The sequence below is a fragment of the Suncus etruscus genome, chromosome 7, assembly GCF_024139225.1.
Source record: "Suncus etruscus isolate mSunEtr1 chromosome 7, mSunEtr1.pri.cur, whole genome shotgun sequence".
Classification (NCBI taxonomy): domain Eukaryota; kingdom Metazoa; phylum Chordata; class Mammalia; order Eulipotyphla; family Soricidae; genus Suncus; species Suncus etruscus.
The window spans coordinates 58,474,578-58,490,054 of record NC_064854.1 but is presented as its reverse complement, the minus strand read 5'-3'; the positions used below and the strand labels follow the sequence as shown (position 1 = coordinate 58,490,054).

Below are 15,477 nucleotides of genomic sequence, written 5' to 3'. Positions count from 1 at the left end.
AGCATTGCCTTGAAAGCAGGGATGAGGAAGCCCGTCTCTGCCCAAGACCACTGCCTATTTGGAACATTGTGCACAGGCCATGCGACATCAGGGCTCAGACAGGGACACATGTGTCAGAGGCATCACATCCAGGAAGACCCCAGGATTTCATGGGAGGATGGACACTCCCCAGCATTGCCCTGAACACAGTGAGAGGATTCAACAGTGTCTCAAAATCCTGCTCAACCACAGGCTTCAGTATCAAGTACAGACACACAGAAACATGGGTAAAAATCAATGACCAGGAATAAATATTATCATATATCAACGCGTAGTTATATATTCATAAATAACATATAGCTAGATTATATATTATTTATAGATATTATGTCAACAGAATAAAATTGGGTCTACATACAATAATCTGTTAATATATCAATTATAGAAAATAATCAATATATTAGTTATAAAAGGAGCAATATAATCACTATATAATATATAATAGTATTATATATTAAAGTGGATTATATTAACACAGTATTAGTTAATATTAGAAATATTGAAGAGAGTGTAGGCAACCCTCAAAACTTAACTTTACTATCAACCAAAATTGATACATTGGTCATTATGTGTATTAAAAAATATTTAAAAACCAGAAGTTTCTTTTTTTTTCCAAAAGTTTCTTGAATGTGTGTATGGGGGTATAAGGGATCAAAAACAGGATCTCACACATGTAGGGCATCTGCTCTACCAATGATTTTTAAATAAAACACATCAGCTAAAAATAAATGAATATAGGAACATCTGTCCAGAAATGGCAAATGTGCACTTACTTTGCTAATGGTAGAAATGTGACAAGAGGGCCGGGCGGTGGCGCTAAAGGTAAGGTGCCTGCCTTGCCTGCGCTAGCCTTGGACGGACCGCGGTTCGATCCCCCGGTGTCCCATATGGTCCCCCAAGCCAGGAGCAACTTCTGAGCGCGTAGCCAGGAGTAACCCCTGAGCGTTACTGGGTGTGGCCCAAAAACCAAAAAAAAAAAAAAAAAAAAAAAAAAAAAAAAAAAAAAAAAAGAAATGTGACAAGAGAGAGCCTTTAGAAAACTGGGGAGTTATTTTGACTAATAAATAACTTTTTTTCTGGAAATAAATCTTAGAACTAGGAAAAGATAGGGAAAAAATCTTAAAGGGAGGAATGTTTATAACAAAGATAAATGTTATAATCCTAATAAAGATCCAAAGGTAAATATATTCTCTGCTCAATTAAAGGTAAATTGTATAGTAGTACATCTATAGCTGGAGCATCAGAGAGCTAGTATGGCAATATTTTTAAAATAGTATGAATATAGGATTACGATGGATTTAATAAAAAATACAAAAGGGGAATAGACTATATTTAGTATTATCAATTTTGTTTTGTTTTGTTTTGTTTTTGGGTCACACCTGGCGGTGCTCAGAAATTGCTCCTGGCAGGCTCAGGGGACCATATGGGATACCAGGGATGAACCTGGGTCCATCCCAGGCTGGCGGTATACAAGGCAAATGCCTTGCCACTGTGCTATCATTCTGGCCCCTGATTAAATTTTTGTTTGTTTTGTTTTGGGTCACAGCTGGCAGCGCTCAGAGGTTACTCCTGGCTCTATGCTCAGAAATCGCTCCTGGCAGGCTCGAGGGACCAAATGGGATGCTAGGATTCAAATCACCCCTTATTAAATTTTATCTCAAATCTGTGTAACTTATTTGCACATGTAACTAATTCCACAGAAGTTCTAAAATATTAGGTTTCTGTTTTTGTACTAACGGTTTCTAGGCAATTATTGATGTATTTTACATTTTCACTTGGGGAGATCACAACTGACAATCTTCAGGGGTTACTCCGAGTTCTGCATTCAGGGGTCACTTTTGGCAATGCACGGGGGCTATATGAAGTTCTAGGGATCAAATCCAGGTTGGCCATTTGTAAGGCAAATACTCTACCTGCTTGTACTACCACTCTGACCCCACTTTTTGCCCTTTTGGGGGGAGGAAAGCTGGTCCCACCCTGGAGTGCTCAGAGGAACTCTTGTCTGAGCTCAGGTTCTTTTGGTGGAGAGCAAGGGACCACATGGGATGCCAGGATCGAACCTGGATCAGCCACATGCAAGGCAAATGCTCTCCCCACTGTACTATCATTCCAGTCCCATTTTTGCATTTTCTAGCAGAATAAATATGCTGGGACCAGGAACAATGGCATTATTAGGAGAAGCTTCTAGAAATGCCACCCCTGGTGGGATAGAGAGTGAGGCCCAGGGACTCTGAAGCACACACGAGGCGGACAGCGAGCAGAACAGAACAGAGCACGAGGTGCTAAAAAATAGCTACTATAGTCCTACACATGGTGAAGAACATCTTGACAAAAAACGTGCACTTACCATTCATCTGTAAAGTTCAGTTTTATTGTGCTTGTAGTTGTTCCTTCTGTGCTGTAGTGCAAACTTAAAACAGGTTCACCTGTCCCTGGCTTGGGGCTCAGCTTTTCATTATTGTCATCTGAAAATTGTGTGTAAAACATTTGAAAAGTCTCTGAAACCAAGAAACAGATGACATTTTCCTACAATTCATTAAACGCAATCAATTAAGTTGTCCTTGGTATGTGGTTTTGACTTAAAAAGTTCCAAAGCAGGTGTTAGTGCGATCCTGGTTATCAGCTGGCACAGCCCTGGCTGGGGCTGACCAACCTATTGGCCTCACAGACATTAAGATGCTGGAGCTTCAAAGGCCTAAGGGCCAGAAGCTGGACCAGCTACAATCAGTACTAGAATGGTCACATTCTTCTACACTAACTGAAACCCAGGGAGAGGTTAGATCCTGCTATGGCTTGCAGAGTGGACAGTAGAGAGGAGCCTAAGTCAGGACTATGCTTGACTTACTCTAAACCACTCTCTGCTACAAGCTCCTAAACTGAGATCTATTTCCACTCCCCTGACCAACCCGGCCAGAGTGGAACAGCAACCTTGCCTTAAGAGTCTGGAGTAGGCAACCCTGGTTCATTATTTGTGTTTTCATATGGCTGTTACTAATACAGCTCAGACGAGATCTTAGAAAAATGGCAAATCATCCAGCTCGTCAAAAATGTCTATGAACCTCTTCAGTGTCCTTTCTCACTAATGTAACCTTTTGGAATGACAAACTCAACTTGGGTTTATGATTTTTTTCCTTATTCAGTATAATAGCTGGGGGGGGGGAAACTATTAAACTAAGGCATACAAACTGATGTATTAGCAAATGTATAACATTTCTATCTGTAGCTTTGCATGTCTGTTATTATACCATCTCTGATGTAATAGTATTAAAAATAAGCTGTCTTGAAAAATTAAAACCACACCAGTAACAATAAAACCAACTTGATTCAAGTTTCTGCTGACTGATCCTATGACTTCTCATTTACTGTCCTTCTGGACTGAGGACAGCTCTCTGGACAATCCATTGGAAGCAATGTGGCATCTCTGGGGAATATCTTAGAACCTCTAGTCCCACTTTATTTTTAAGGAAGGGTCCACACCCAGCAATGCTCAGGTGTAAGTTACTTCTGGCCCTGCACTCAGAAACCATTCCTGGCAATCGTTCTGGGGTCCCTGGGAGATGCTGGAGATTGAACCCAGGTCAGCAGCATGCAAGGCAAGTGCCCTCCCACTGTCCAATCACTCTGGCCCCATCATTTCTACTGGCAAGATTTCAAACGTGAAACTAGAGCAGAGAGAAGAAAGGAGCTAAAAACACTTGGAATCCCAGCACAAAGAAGGCAGCTTAGTAGAATGTTGGAAAATCCTGTCCTCTCAGTTACTTGCGAGTATAGGACCAGCTGGCAGCTAAAGTGACAATGTTAGGCATTACTTCTGCGCTGCTTTTGCTGTGGATCTACCTCATAAATGGACACTCAGCATAGTTTCCGAGCACTGCCCTTATGAGGAGGTGGCTAGCCAACTGGGCTAGAACCTCTGTGTGCAAAGAGCAGCATCATTAGAGTGGTCCGGGTGGGGCTTCTCAGACCCCTTCTCGAACCTCTGTCCTCCCTTCTGGGACATGCACTACTAGATGCTGGTCCCATTTTCCCATCACTCATGCTTGGTTCCAGTGTCCATCCTTGGCACTGACCACACACCAGCTAAGAACTGGGCTGCCACAGATGCTTAGATCAGAGTTGGACTTGTTCTTTAATGATCTCATTATACATCATATTTTGTTTTTAAAAAAAATCCCTTGCTATTCATTTTTTATCTTACAGGAGCAATTTTCTCTTACAAAAGCAGGCATGAAAAAAATCTAGGGCTGAATTTTGCAGCCTCACAGAGGCAGAATGGGCAGCTACATTCAGACCCATGCTCTGATGCTCACTAGGAATATGGAAGCAGCTGCAATACAGCCTGGGTTTACCTTCCCTACTTCATGACCTCACACCCTCCTTACACAGGCAACTCAGGACTTCCTTCTCCAATTCAAGGCTGCAGAGTCGCAGTGGCAGCTGCCCCATGGCCGTTTTCTCAAGAGCACTGCACAGGAAGATCAAACTCAACAGGATCAAAACCAAGCTGTGACTCCACACAGTCCTGGCAAGCCTGAGTCTTTCTGGGCTACCAAAAAGTATATGTCGTGCTGCTGTTACTAACATGGCTTAGCAAACCCATCATGCGTCCTGTCAGTTCCAAGAGCACCATGTCCACGACACTCCACTTCCATCTTTTATCTCAGGCCATTGCTACCTGACTGCCCTACAGGGCTGAGGCAGCAATGACCCCACCTGAGGCCACTCCTAAGCCAGTTCCTGATACCTCCGAATGGGAGGCCCTGGCCAAGGTGCCAGGAGCCAGTTCCTCTCAGAGCTTTTCCTTGCTCCTGGCTTTGGGGCCCATCAAGCTTGCTGCCTGCATGATTCTTGTTTCTTTCCTTTTACTTGCTTGGAAGTGCAGACACTGTCCAAAGACCGTACCACCATTTCAAATGTGGTCTGGTTTGGTCGTTCACATTGGCGCTGACCTCGCTGGTGACTAAGAATCACAAAACTAATGAGCTGCCTAGATTTCTCCTCCATGAGGATATACAAAGGTACCTCAAACCTAACCCATTAAGCAAACCTCAAGCACCTTCCCCACTAAACCCCACAAGTCCTCCTGAAACACTTCTAGGGGACTGCTGACCTAGCCCAGATTCTGGGTCCCAGCCTCTCCTTTAGTTTTGCTATCTGGCCTCAAAGTTGTACCAGTCCCATACACTGGGGTCTTTTAAACCCCCATTATCCGAGCTATTCCCCACTACATTCGTGCCTTACACTAGTGCCCTCAGCAGCCCTCCGTAGCCCTCCACACACTGCCACTCGGACAGTAGGTCTGTCACCTGAAGAATGAATGAATGAATGAACTGATTCAGCAAATAGCATTTAACATAATGAAAGCAGAGCTGGACTTGTATGCATTCCTATGAGCCAAAGGAGACAGGCACAGAGCAGGCAACCCCTAATACATGCAGGAGCCAATCTCCATAGCGGCACCGAGAAGCAATGGCAGCAGGTACCAGAGAAGAAAGTGAGAGACAGGGTAAGCAGAAGCTATTGGTGATATGCCATTCTGGCAGAGGGGCAGCACCCCATGGGATTCAGATCGAGGGAGCGGGGGTTGGGAGACCGTAGTGGGGCCTTTGGGAATGCTGGCAGCCTTAGAGGATGAGAGCCACTCTGAAATGCCTGGGGCAGGTGGTGAACATCCTGATGAGTGCAGACAGGAGAGGTGAGGAGCAGGGAGCATGAGTGGGCAGCATCTGGAGCCTGACATCACCATGGGGGTGACGGTGAGGGCCCCCCCAATACTGAAGGCAAAACAGCATAGAAGGGGCTGGAGCAATAGCGCAGTAGAGAAGGCGTATGGCTTGCATGTGACCAACTTAGGTTCGATCCCCAGCATCCTATATAGTCCCCAGTGCCTGCTAGGAGTGATTTCTGAGCACAGAGCTAGGAGTAACCTATGACTGCACTGGGTATGGCCTATAAACCAAAAACAAGCTAAAAAAAAAACCCAAACAAAACAAAACAGAAAAAAAAAACAAAACAAAACAGGGCCCAGAGTGATAGCACAGCGGCATTTGCCTTGCAAGCAGCCGATCCAGGACCAAAGGTGGCTGGTTTGAATTCCGGTGTCCCATATGGTCGCCTGTGCCTGCCAGGAGCTATTTCTGAGCAGACAGCCAGGAGTAAACCCTGAGCACCGCCGGGTGTGGCCCAAAAACCAAACACAAACAAACAAACAAACAAACAAACAAAAAACACCCAGCATGGAAGAACCTGGCCCCTTCTCACCACCAGAGTGTTTCTGCTCCAGGAACTTAAGACATTCATACCAATGATGGGCTGTTAGGACACAGCTCTGATCTCCTCAGCACCACTTCTGGACTATGCTGCCTGATGGTGCAGGGTCTCCTCCTCTCTGGGCAAAACACACACACACACACACACACACACACACACACACACATTCTCTGGACAACCTCCTCTCTGGGCAACACACACACACACTTTGGACAACACACACACAGTACCTCCTAACACACACAACACACACACACTTTGGACAACACACACACGGTACCTCCTAACACACAACACACACACACACAACACACACATACGTGGTACCTCCTAAGAGCCAAATGAACAGAAATGAAGCATCTAACACAAGTCTGTGGGAATAAACCTCTGGAATCAAATCTGGCCAAAGAGGCTCTGGCCTCTGCAACAGTGTTGCACTCCTTTGACTCCAATTCTCATCAAGGAGTTACCTGGGTCAACTATTTATTGATTACAACCTTGAATGTTTTCCACAAAGCTTACCACAAAAAACACAGGGAAAGATTTGGCTTTGTTCCAGACAGAATTTGTTTCTGTCTGAATCTCTTTCCTAAGGAAAAAGAGAGCCAGAAATGCCATACACCAAATATTTTCTCAGCACTGTGGACAAAGCCTGTGTGTGTGGGCTTTTAACCAGTGAAACTCAGGACTTTGAAGTTAAGTGATTAAAAATTGCTTTGGGGGGCCAGAGTGATACCACAGTAGGTAGAGTATTTGCCTTGCTTGCAGCCAACCCAGGTTCAATCCCTGGCATCCCATATAGTCCACTGAGCTTGCCAAGAGTTGTTTTTGAGTAAGGAACCAGGAGTAATTCCTGAGAACCTATGGGTATGTATGCCCCCAAACCAAAACCAAACCAAAAAAAAGCTTTGGGGTTACTGGGAAGTCACTCAGGAATGGAAAGCACATGGCTTTCCAATCACTGGCATAGCATGGTTCCCCAAGTACTGGGGGCCCAAAGATTGAACTATCCAGCCAGGTGGTTGAGGATCAACAGGAATAACACTCAAGAAACCCACCCCCCCAAAAAAAAAAAGTTTACATCATTTATTACTTGAATCACAGATAAATCTAGGCCCCTCTGAGGGACTCTGATCTCAGGAAACCTGGGTCCCCATCCGAGGCTTCCATGCCCCCTTTTCTGAACTCCCTCAGATTCAGTCTCGTGCCTCAGGTCACTCAAGGCTTGGAGGGTGACTCTGCACCTTTGAAAGGTCCCAGCAGAGGTGAAGTCAGGAGTGAAATCTGGGGCACCTCGCTCTCTGGGGTGTTAGAGCCTGCCCACCAGGAACATCCGAAGGTGGAAGATGGTGGAGACAAAGCAGCATTTCTCTATAAGCTACTAGGCAGAAATCGAATGCCTCACACAGGAAAAAACAAATATCACTTCTACTTACTACGTCACTGTGGTGATAGGGGAGAGCGTGAAGCTGGCAAGGAAGGATACAGGAAGACATGAGCTCAGCTTTAGGGGATGAAGTTTGCTTAACAGCCAGAAGGACCCCATATAAACAAAGTGCCCCCTTCAGTCATTTAGCCCCCATGCCACGGATTGCTAGCATGTTACAAAGATGCCAGGCTAAGGGGACCGCAAGTGTACTGCCAGGGACAGCAGGCAGAGCCCACTCCTGTTCACGCACCCTGCTGCTCATCAAGTGACATGGCTCCGAGCTGTTTGTTAACCACAGGAGGAGAATCTGAAACAAAAACGAGATTACAACTTAAAAGGAGGCCGCGGAACACGGCACAGCAAAACATCCCCATTGAGCATCTCTACGCTTAAGGAGCAACTGGATGCAACAGGGTGTGTAAATTAGTACTGAAATGCGTGACTAAGTGGGGAGCATGCAGACTCTTCTGGGCAAGCACTGAGCAAGGTCAAGAATGAGCCAACATTTTGTCTATGCATTTGCCTTCAGTCCAATCTAGTTAGCACAGGGGTAGAGGTGCAAGGGGAGTCCAACAGAAAGGGGGGGAGGGTCGTTCCTTCACTCCACAGAACATTTCTGCCCAGGCTCCAACCCCCCTCTCCAGCCAGTCCTCTGGCCTAGATGGTTTTGCACCTTTACCAAGCTGCTTGCTTTTGTTTCATGGCCCCTGAGCTGCAGAAGGTGCTCAAGAGAGATTTTAACCAAGAAACTGGTTCTTTGTTTAGAGTCATACTCGCAATGATCAAGGCTAACTCCTGGCTCTATGTAGACTCAGGAATGACTCTGGTCTGTGCTTTGATCACATAGGATGCTGGGATGGAACCTGGGCCAACCATGTACAAGGCAAGCACCTTCCCTATTGTCCAATGGCTTGGGCCCTGAAGAAGGGCTCTGTGATTCAAACAACCTGATCTAAAAGTGGGGCTAAGAGGCCAAGAACTGAACTGGTGCTGGCAAGTCTACACTCTAGTCTGCTCTGACACCATCCCAACCCTGCAGGCCTCAGCTCTTTTCTCTTCCTGGCATCCTAGGGTCCTGTCACAGGAGTCCTGTTCACTGTCACCAGGGACTACTAGGAAAAAAAAAACAAAAATGGAAAATGTAACTACTAAACACTGCCACCCCAATCTCTCCCAAAAAGGAATTGTTAGTTTATACTGAATATCCTGGGCTTGGGTCTTGAACAAATAATATTCATAACACAAACACCTTGTACTTTTTGCTGGCCCTCATTTTCTACTCATAATAGGGTTTATTCTACTCCACCCCATATCACACATTTCAAATTAGTAGTGTCCTTAGCTGGAGAACAAAAATAAAAGTATTTCCAATATACTGCTGAGAGACCAGAGTATGACATCTGGTCATTCCCAAAGTACAAGTTTGAATCCCACTACTTTTTAAACTTTGATATACTTTGGAAACTTTTGATATACTAGTATACTTTGTATCAACTTGCAATAATTTCTTTTGGATATGACCAGTTTGCTGAGATTTTGATAAAGCAGCACCATCATCTGGATAACTCTGCCTCTTTATCAGAACATTCAGAGCCACACACCACTCACCAGAGAGATAGATGTCTACCCAGTGCCTCACTCTTTTCTGACTTCCTTTTACTTCACAGGATTTCCGATTTATCTGCCTGACAGTTAGGTAAAATTTTTGTCTTCGTTGTGTTTGAAGCACAGGTAAGACAGTTTAGGGACAACTAAAATGATACCCTTTAGTGGATAAACAGAACAAAAAATGTGGGTCAGAGAGGAAAAAACACTGGATGAAATTCTCAGACCGCCTCTTCTGCAATATTTCTTGTTCTTACCCCCTTGGACTTATTATGCATGTTGGTGCATTTTGGTATAAGAGCAGTCCTCTGAAAATGATCTCCAATATTTTCCCACAAATGCTATGGAATGTCCGCATCTCATAATGTGCTTCATGTGGTCAGTTTCAAATACATGTTAGGAAGTTTCAAATACATTAAGCAAATACTGACACAGGATGTAAAATGTTGTCATACCCATGAAACTGTCACCATCACATTATGAGCAAAATTGACATGATGTTTCAGAAGGAAAATGTCAGGCAGAGGAAACTTTTTGTTGAGCTGCAGTCAGTCAGAGCTTTGCCCATATATGAATCACTCTGCACCTTCTGTCTGGATGACAAGTCTCAGAAGAAAACAATGAGCATTATTCCTGCTCTCTTTAATCCTGGGCACCAGGATGATCCCCTGCTTTCACGTTTATAAAGAAACTCTATTTCTTTACTGGGGAGGTATGGGTGGGACATTTCCAGCTATGTTCAGGAGGTACTCTTGGCCCTCTGGTGGTGCTCAGGGAACCCTCTGAGGTGCCAGGGATTAAACTGGGGTCAGCCACATGAAATACCTTACCTCGTGCATTGTCTCCCTAGCTCAAGCAAACATTTTGAATTTTATACCATCAGTAATCCATAAACCTCTCATCTAACTAAGAAAAATCATCTAAACACTGGTGCAATGACCACAGAGTTTCTAATGTTGACTTGTATGCAATTAATTCAACTTCATTTGCTTCAGTTAGTTGACTATATCCACAATTCCAAATCTGGAAAGCAACATCACAAAATAAAAATCTCACTCTATGGCCCAATGGTAATGTATTACTAAATGTAATATGGTTGGTCAACTTGCTAGAAATCTTTGGAGTTACTTTTTTCCAGTTAAGAGAATAATGGGGGTCTTGGAGTAAATATTAAAAAAGTTATACGCAGGGGCCAGAGCTTGTAGCACAAGTGGTAAGGCATCTTCCTTGCCTGTGCTAGCCTACGACAGACTGCGGTTCAATTCCCGGGAATCCCATATGGTCCCCCAATCCAGGAGCGATTTCTGAGCGCATAGCCAGGAGTAAACTAAGCGATACCGGGTGTAGCGCCCCCCCCAAAAAAAGCAAAAAAAAAAAAAAAAACAAAGAAAGAAAAAAAAAGTAATATGCAATGTTGGAGGACTGTATGAATGCCAGTGACAGAACCCAGGCTGGCGTCATGCCCGGTAAACTCCTTCCCTGCTGTAGAATTGTTCCAGCCCAGTTAAGATCAACTATAAGCAAACGTTTCTTCAGTCCTAAATTCAAGGCTTCTCACAGTCAATTCACTATCTGCACAAAACAACTATAACAATAAGTCAAACCTCCAAAAAAGCACCAAAAAAAACCTGCATTTGGCTTTTAAGAAATTTAACCTTCTCAATCATAATTCTATGAACTATAGAAAAATATAAAAAGAATTTATCACACTTTAACAGGTAGGTACCACAGACTCCAGTGTCAGATTCTGTGGATTCAAATCTGGCTCAGGCATCTGAGTGAATTGCTGTACTGCTCAAGGACCCCCTCACCTGTTTGCAGGCAAGTAGCAGAGAAAGATTCACTGAATGTCCACCTTGCCTGTTGCCACACACATCGTTCTTAACAGACTAAAGGCCAGAAGCAGCTCCAGAAAGCCGAGCACGCGTTATTGCCACATGCATGTTCTGAGAGGCAGCTCAGCCGAAAGAACTTGGCCAGGTGAGATGTGCCCATGACACTGGGAGCAATGGAGCATGCCAATTAGAGGAGGACTGTAGGACAGTGATCATAGCCACTATTCAGAACAGGATGGCAGGGATAATCTGCTATATGGGGCCGGGTAAGTGCTGATTTTTTCCAATATGGCTCAGTTTTTCAATAAGAATCACCAAGGTTTTAACTCATTTGAGTTTTTTTTTTTTTTAATATATCACTTTTTTTCTCTCCAATTGGCAAAACCGTGCCATAAAGTGAAAAAACAGTTCCTACCTGACCCTCTCTAGGCTGGCTCCGTGCTCCAGAGGGGCTGCGTGGCAGCTGGGCCAGACTCCATGGGGTACGGTCACTCTGAGCAGGAGCCAGCACCCAGGACTTCGGGGACCTGGAAGGGAAAGAGAGACGAGCTTTAGGACCAGCTGCTTCCGGCCTCCTCTACTCAGCAAACATCCAGCTCATGGGAGTGCCAGAAATAGAATGGGGATGGGTCTGCAGATAAAACAGGGCAGATCAGGGTTGCTGTTCCACTGATCAGTAGCCCTGCTGACTCCATCTCTGCAAACTGTGGCAGCCTTTCCACTATTGAAATAAAGCAACCATTGGGAAACTGAGGCAGGGAGTAGCTAAATGACCAGCTTTCCCAATGTCACCAGGACTGAGGGCCGGACAAGTATCTAGGAAGTGATCTGGTAAAAGCATCTCCAGTGTTTAATTCAAAACCAAAAATGGCTACAAGGCTGAATTAGTTATGGTTTATTTCCTAATACCCTGAAAAGGCAGCTTTTAAAAACTAAATAATAAAAAGTATCTTGGAGTAGAGCGATTGCACAGCAGGGAGGGTTTATCTTGCACATACCCGACCCAGGTTCAATCCCCGGCATCCCATGTTGTCCCCAAACTCCACCAGGAGTAATTCCCGAGTGCAGAGCCAGGGTTAAACCCAAGTTCTGGCCCCAAATTAAAACAACACACACAACACAAAACAAAAAACCCTCAAAATAAATAGATAAGACCTATGTAATATTCTACCGAAATTATCAGACTTCCCACTGAATCCTATCAAAACGACTTAATATACCACATATATGGGGAATGTGGGCTCACTTTACTCTTAGCCAATCACACAAATCTAGAGTTCGACCTTCTGATAATAGAATAAAACTTTGGCTAGGCTCATCCTACATATCAAAATTTCTTGGTTTCCAAGTCAATACATTCACGTCTCCTCTGAATGAGAATTAAACAGGTAGGAAGACGACTGACAAGAATTTGATTTGGTATGGTGCCAACCAGCTTCTGTCCTGCATGAGGACCACAGACAAACAAGGAACCAACTAGAAGAGAGTGAGAATGACACGAGAACGGGAAGCACTAGCTTCTCCAGCAGTGGCAAGGCAACAACCAAAAAGGACCCGCTGCAGCACAAACTGGCAATTAGATGTGAAAGGCCGAGCCACAAGGACCCTCCACAGCCCACTAAGCACACAGCTTTCGCGCTGACAGCTGTGTTTTCAATGTACCTGAGCTTTAAACTCTACTTGTTATCTGCTAAATATTGGTGTTTCAAAAATAATTGTCTCTGTCTGGCATATTCAGTTATTTTGTTTTGTTTTGTTTTTGTTTTTTTGTTTTTTTGGTCACACCTGGCAGCGCTCAGGGATTACTCCTGGCTACACGGTCAGAAATCGCTCCTGACAGGCTCGAGGGACCATATAGGATGCCAGAATTAGAACCACCGTCCTTCTGCATGCAAGGCAAACACCTACCTCCATGCTATCTCTCTGGCCCCTGGCATGTTCAGTTTTATGTTATATATATATATATATTTTTGTTTTTGGGCCACACCCGTTTGACGCTCAGGGGTTACTCCTGGCTATGTGCTCAGAAATCGCCCCTGGCTTGGGGGGGACCATATGGGACACCGGGGGATCGAACCGCGGTCCTTCCTTGGCTAGCGCTTGCAAGGCAGACACCTTACCTCCAGCGCCACCTACCCGGCCCCGTTATATTTTTTTCTACTTTAGCTAGTTTTATGCAACAGCCAAATATCTTACTAGACATCATAATTACAATTTAATCCAAGTTTAAATATAGGAAAATATTTTCTATAAAAAAAAAAACCCTGATGTCTTTGCTAGAGCACTAGTCTCTAATAATTTATTACCATGGAATTAAAAATCAGAATTTGTTGAAAACGTCATGTTTACTTTATTTGCTTTTTGTTTTGAGAATCCAGACACATTTTAGTCCCTAAATAAAGATTTACAGCATTAACTAGAGTTCCACCTAGTTAGGATATTTGGTACCTATTATCCATCTAAAGAAAATAAAGCTACCAAATAGTTGATGCACTAGCTTTCTTTCACTCCTTCCAACCCCTGTTCCTGAGTGCCACGGGCTTTCTGGCCATAAGAGAACAAGGGCCTTGGGGCCCCAGAAGCCGATCCTGCCCTATATCTCAGCAGTGACAGCTCAGGGACCACAAAAGGAGGCTGCGAAGAACTGTTCCAGCCTGGCAGGTCAGAGGACTATTACCTGTACAAAGAATGAGCAAGCAAATTGAGAAAACTTTCCAATCTTTATGGAAGGGAAATGAAATCAGTCTGCCTGAAGACCAAACAATATTATCATTCTAAACCATCTTTCTAAATTTTCCTAATTTTTAAAGAAGAAACTCGAAATAGATAGGTAAGTAGATAAGTAAGTTGGGAGGGAGGAAGGTAGACAGACAGGCAAGCAGGCAGCCAGCCAGCCAGCCAGCCAGCTGATAGCTCCAATGCTTTGCCTGCAGATCTGGGCTTAAGCCTCAGGACTACAATGGCATCATGAGCCTGTGAGGGAGTAGCCCTGAGCACTGCTAGGTGTTAGGTGTGGTCTCCCAAATCCATTCCTCTTCACCAAATTTTTTTGAATGAAAAGGAGAGGAGTTAGAAGTCAGGGCAAGGGTACCATTTATTTTTGTGCAGGTGAGAAATTTCAGTAGAAAGAGCAAAACAGGCTGGGCACTGAGGCAAGGTATCAGAAAGTGGCTCATTAGCTATGAAAACAAACACAGAACAAAGAAAGTAGTGGTTATTATATTTTCCCTTCCCAAGCAAGCTTAGCTGTCAGTTGGTGCCTCTGGCCTAATGCTAATGAATGCCTAGGAGGGAGAAGGGGAGGAAGCGTGACAGGCAGTCAGCACAGCTTCTGCTCAAGGCCACTTGCGTGAACACCTGCAGGTGCAGGTGGGTGTGGTGAGGAGCCCTCCTCCCTAGGAGCCTGCTGGGGCTTGCACGTGGCCAGCTCCTGCTGCCTCTGCTGCTCGGCCCTCTGGAGTCGTAGCTGCTGCAGGCGCTTACGGAGCAAAGCTATCTCAGACCCTCTCAGAAACTCTGACACACAGGGAGAAAAAAGGTAAGAGAGAGGAGGGGGAGAGGCGTCAGGAGGAATCCAGTCATTAACTGGGAGAGGAAGGATCTAGGAAAGAACACAGGCTGTGAAGGGGTCACACACAGGAGACAGGACCTGCCAGATGCAAGCAGGTCTAACCCGCTTAACATAATGGGACCTGGGGCCTGTGCTGGAATTGGACCCTCTCTGTGGAACAGCACAAACACTGTCCTTCCAGGGAACATCCCTGCCCTCAAGGATCTCATCTTTTGTCACAATAATGAGAAGAAATTTAAAAACAAGAAAATATTAATTAGCTACTTATAAGCACAAATTACTCACTGTAAGTGATTAAATTCCACCACAGTGATGGAAAAGTCATGGTTTGGAAATAAAAGCATGGGGTTTCTTAGTGGAGAGCCCTTTATTATTAGAGTTATTACAGATAGATTTAGCTAAAATGTTTCTCTGCTGTGGAGCCTGGGACCTAACCCTGCTCGGCAGACAGCACTGCTCAACAAGGACCTGATCTCGCTCTAAAATATGACCAGCAGACAGGCTGGGGCTCAGCCCTCTCCCTTGCCACAGGCCCACAGGAAGGAGGTGGACTAATTCTTCTTTTATATTTCTATAGGCAATTAGTAGTCTTTGAGGGGCTTGAAATGACAAAAGTACATCATCTGGTTTAACATTTTAAATACTCATTCTGGGGCTGAGCAATAGCACAGTGGGGAGGGCACTTTCCTTGCATGTGAGTTTGATCCCCATTCCTGGCATTGAATATA

The 15,477-nt window shown here is 44.6% G+C and overlaps 1 protein-coding gene across 1 annotated transcript in view; it reads right to left on the bottom strand.

The window, feature by feature from the left end:
- DCAF6 (DDB1 and CUL4 associated factor 6) overlaps positions 1–15,477 on the bottom strand; it is a 55,441-nt gene that overhangs the window by 9,674 nt on the left and 30,290 nt on the right. Inside the window, exons 11-13 of the mRNA XM_049776431.1 lie at positions 14,521–14,694; positions 7,989–8,045; positions 2,387–2,504 (exon numbers count right to left, since the gene is read on the bottom strand). Of these exons, the coding sequence (XP_049632388.1) occupies positions 2,387–2,504; positions 7,989–8,045; positions 14,521–14,694 (349 nt within the window). The remainder of the gene's footprint in view (positions 1–2,386; positions 2,505–7,988; positions 8,046–14,520; positions 14,695–15,477) is intronic.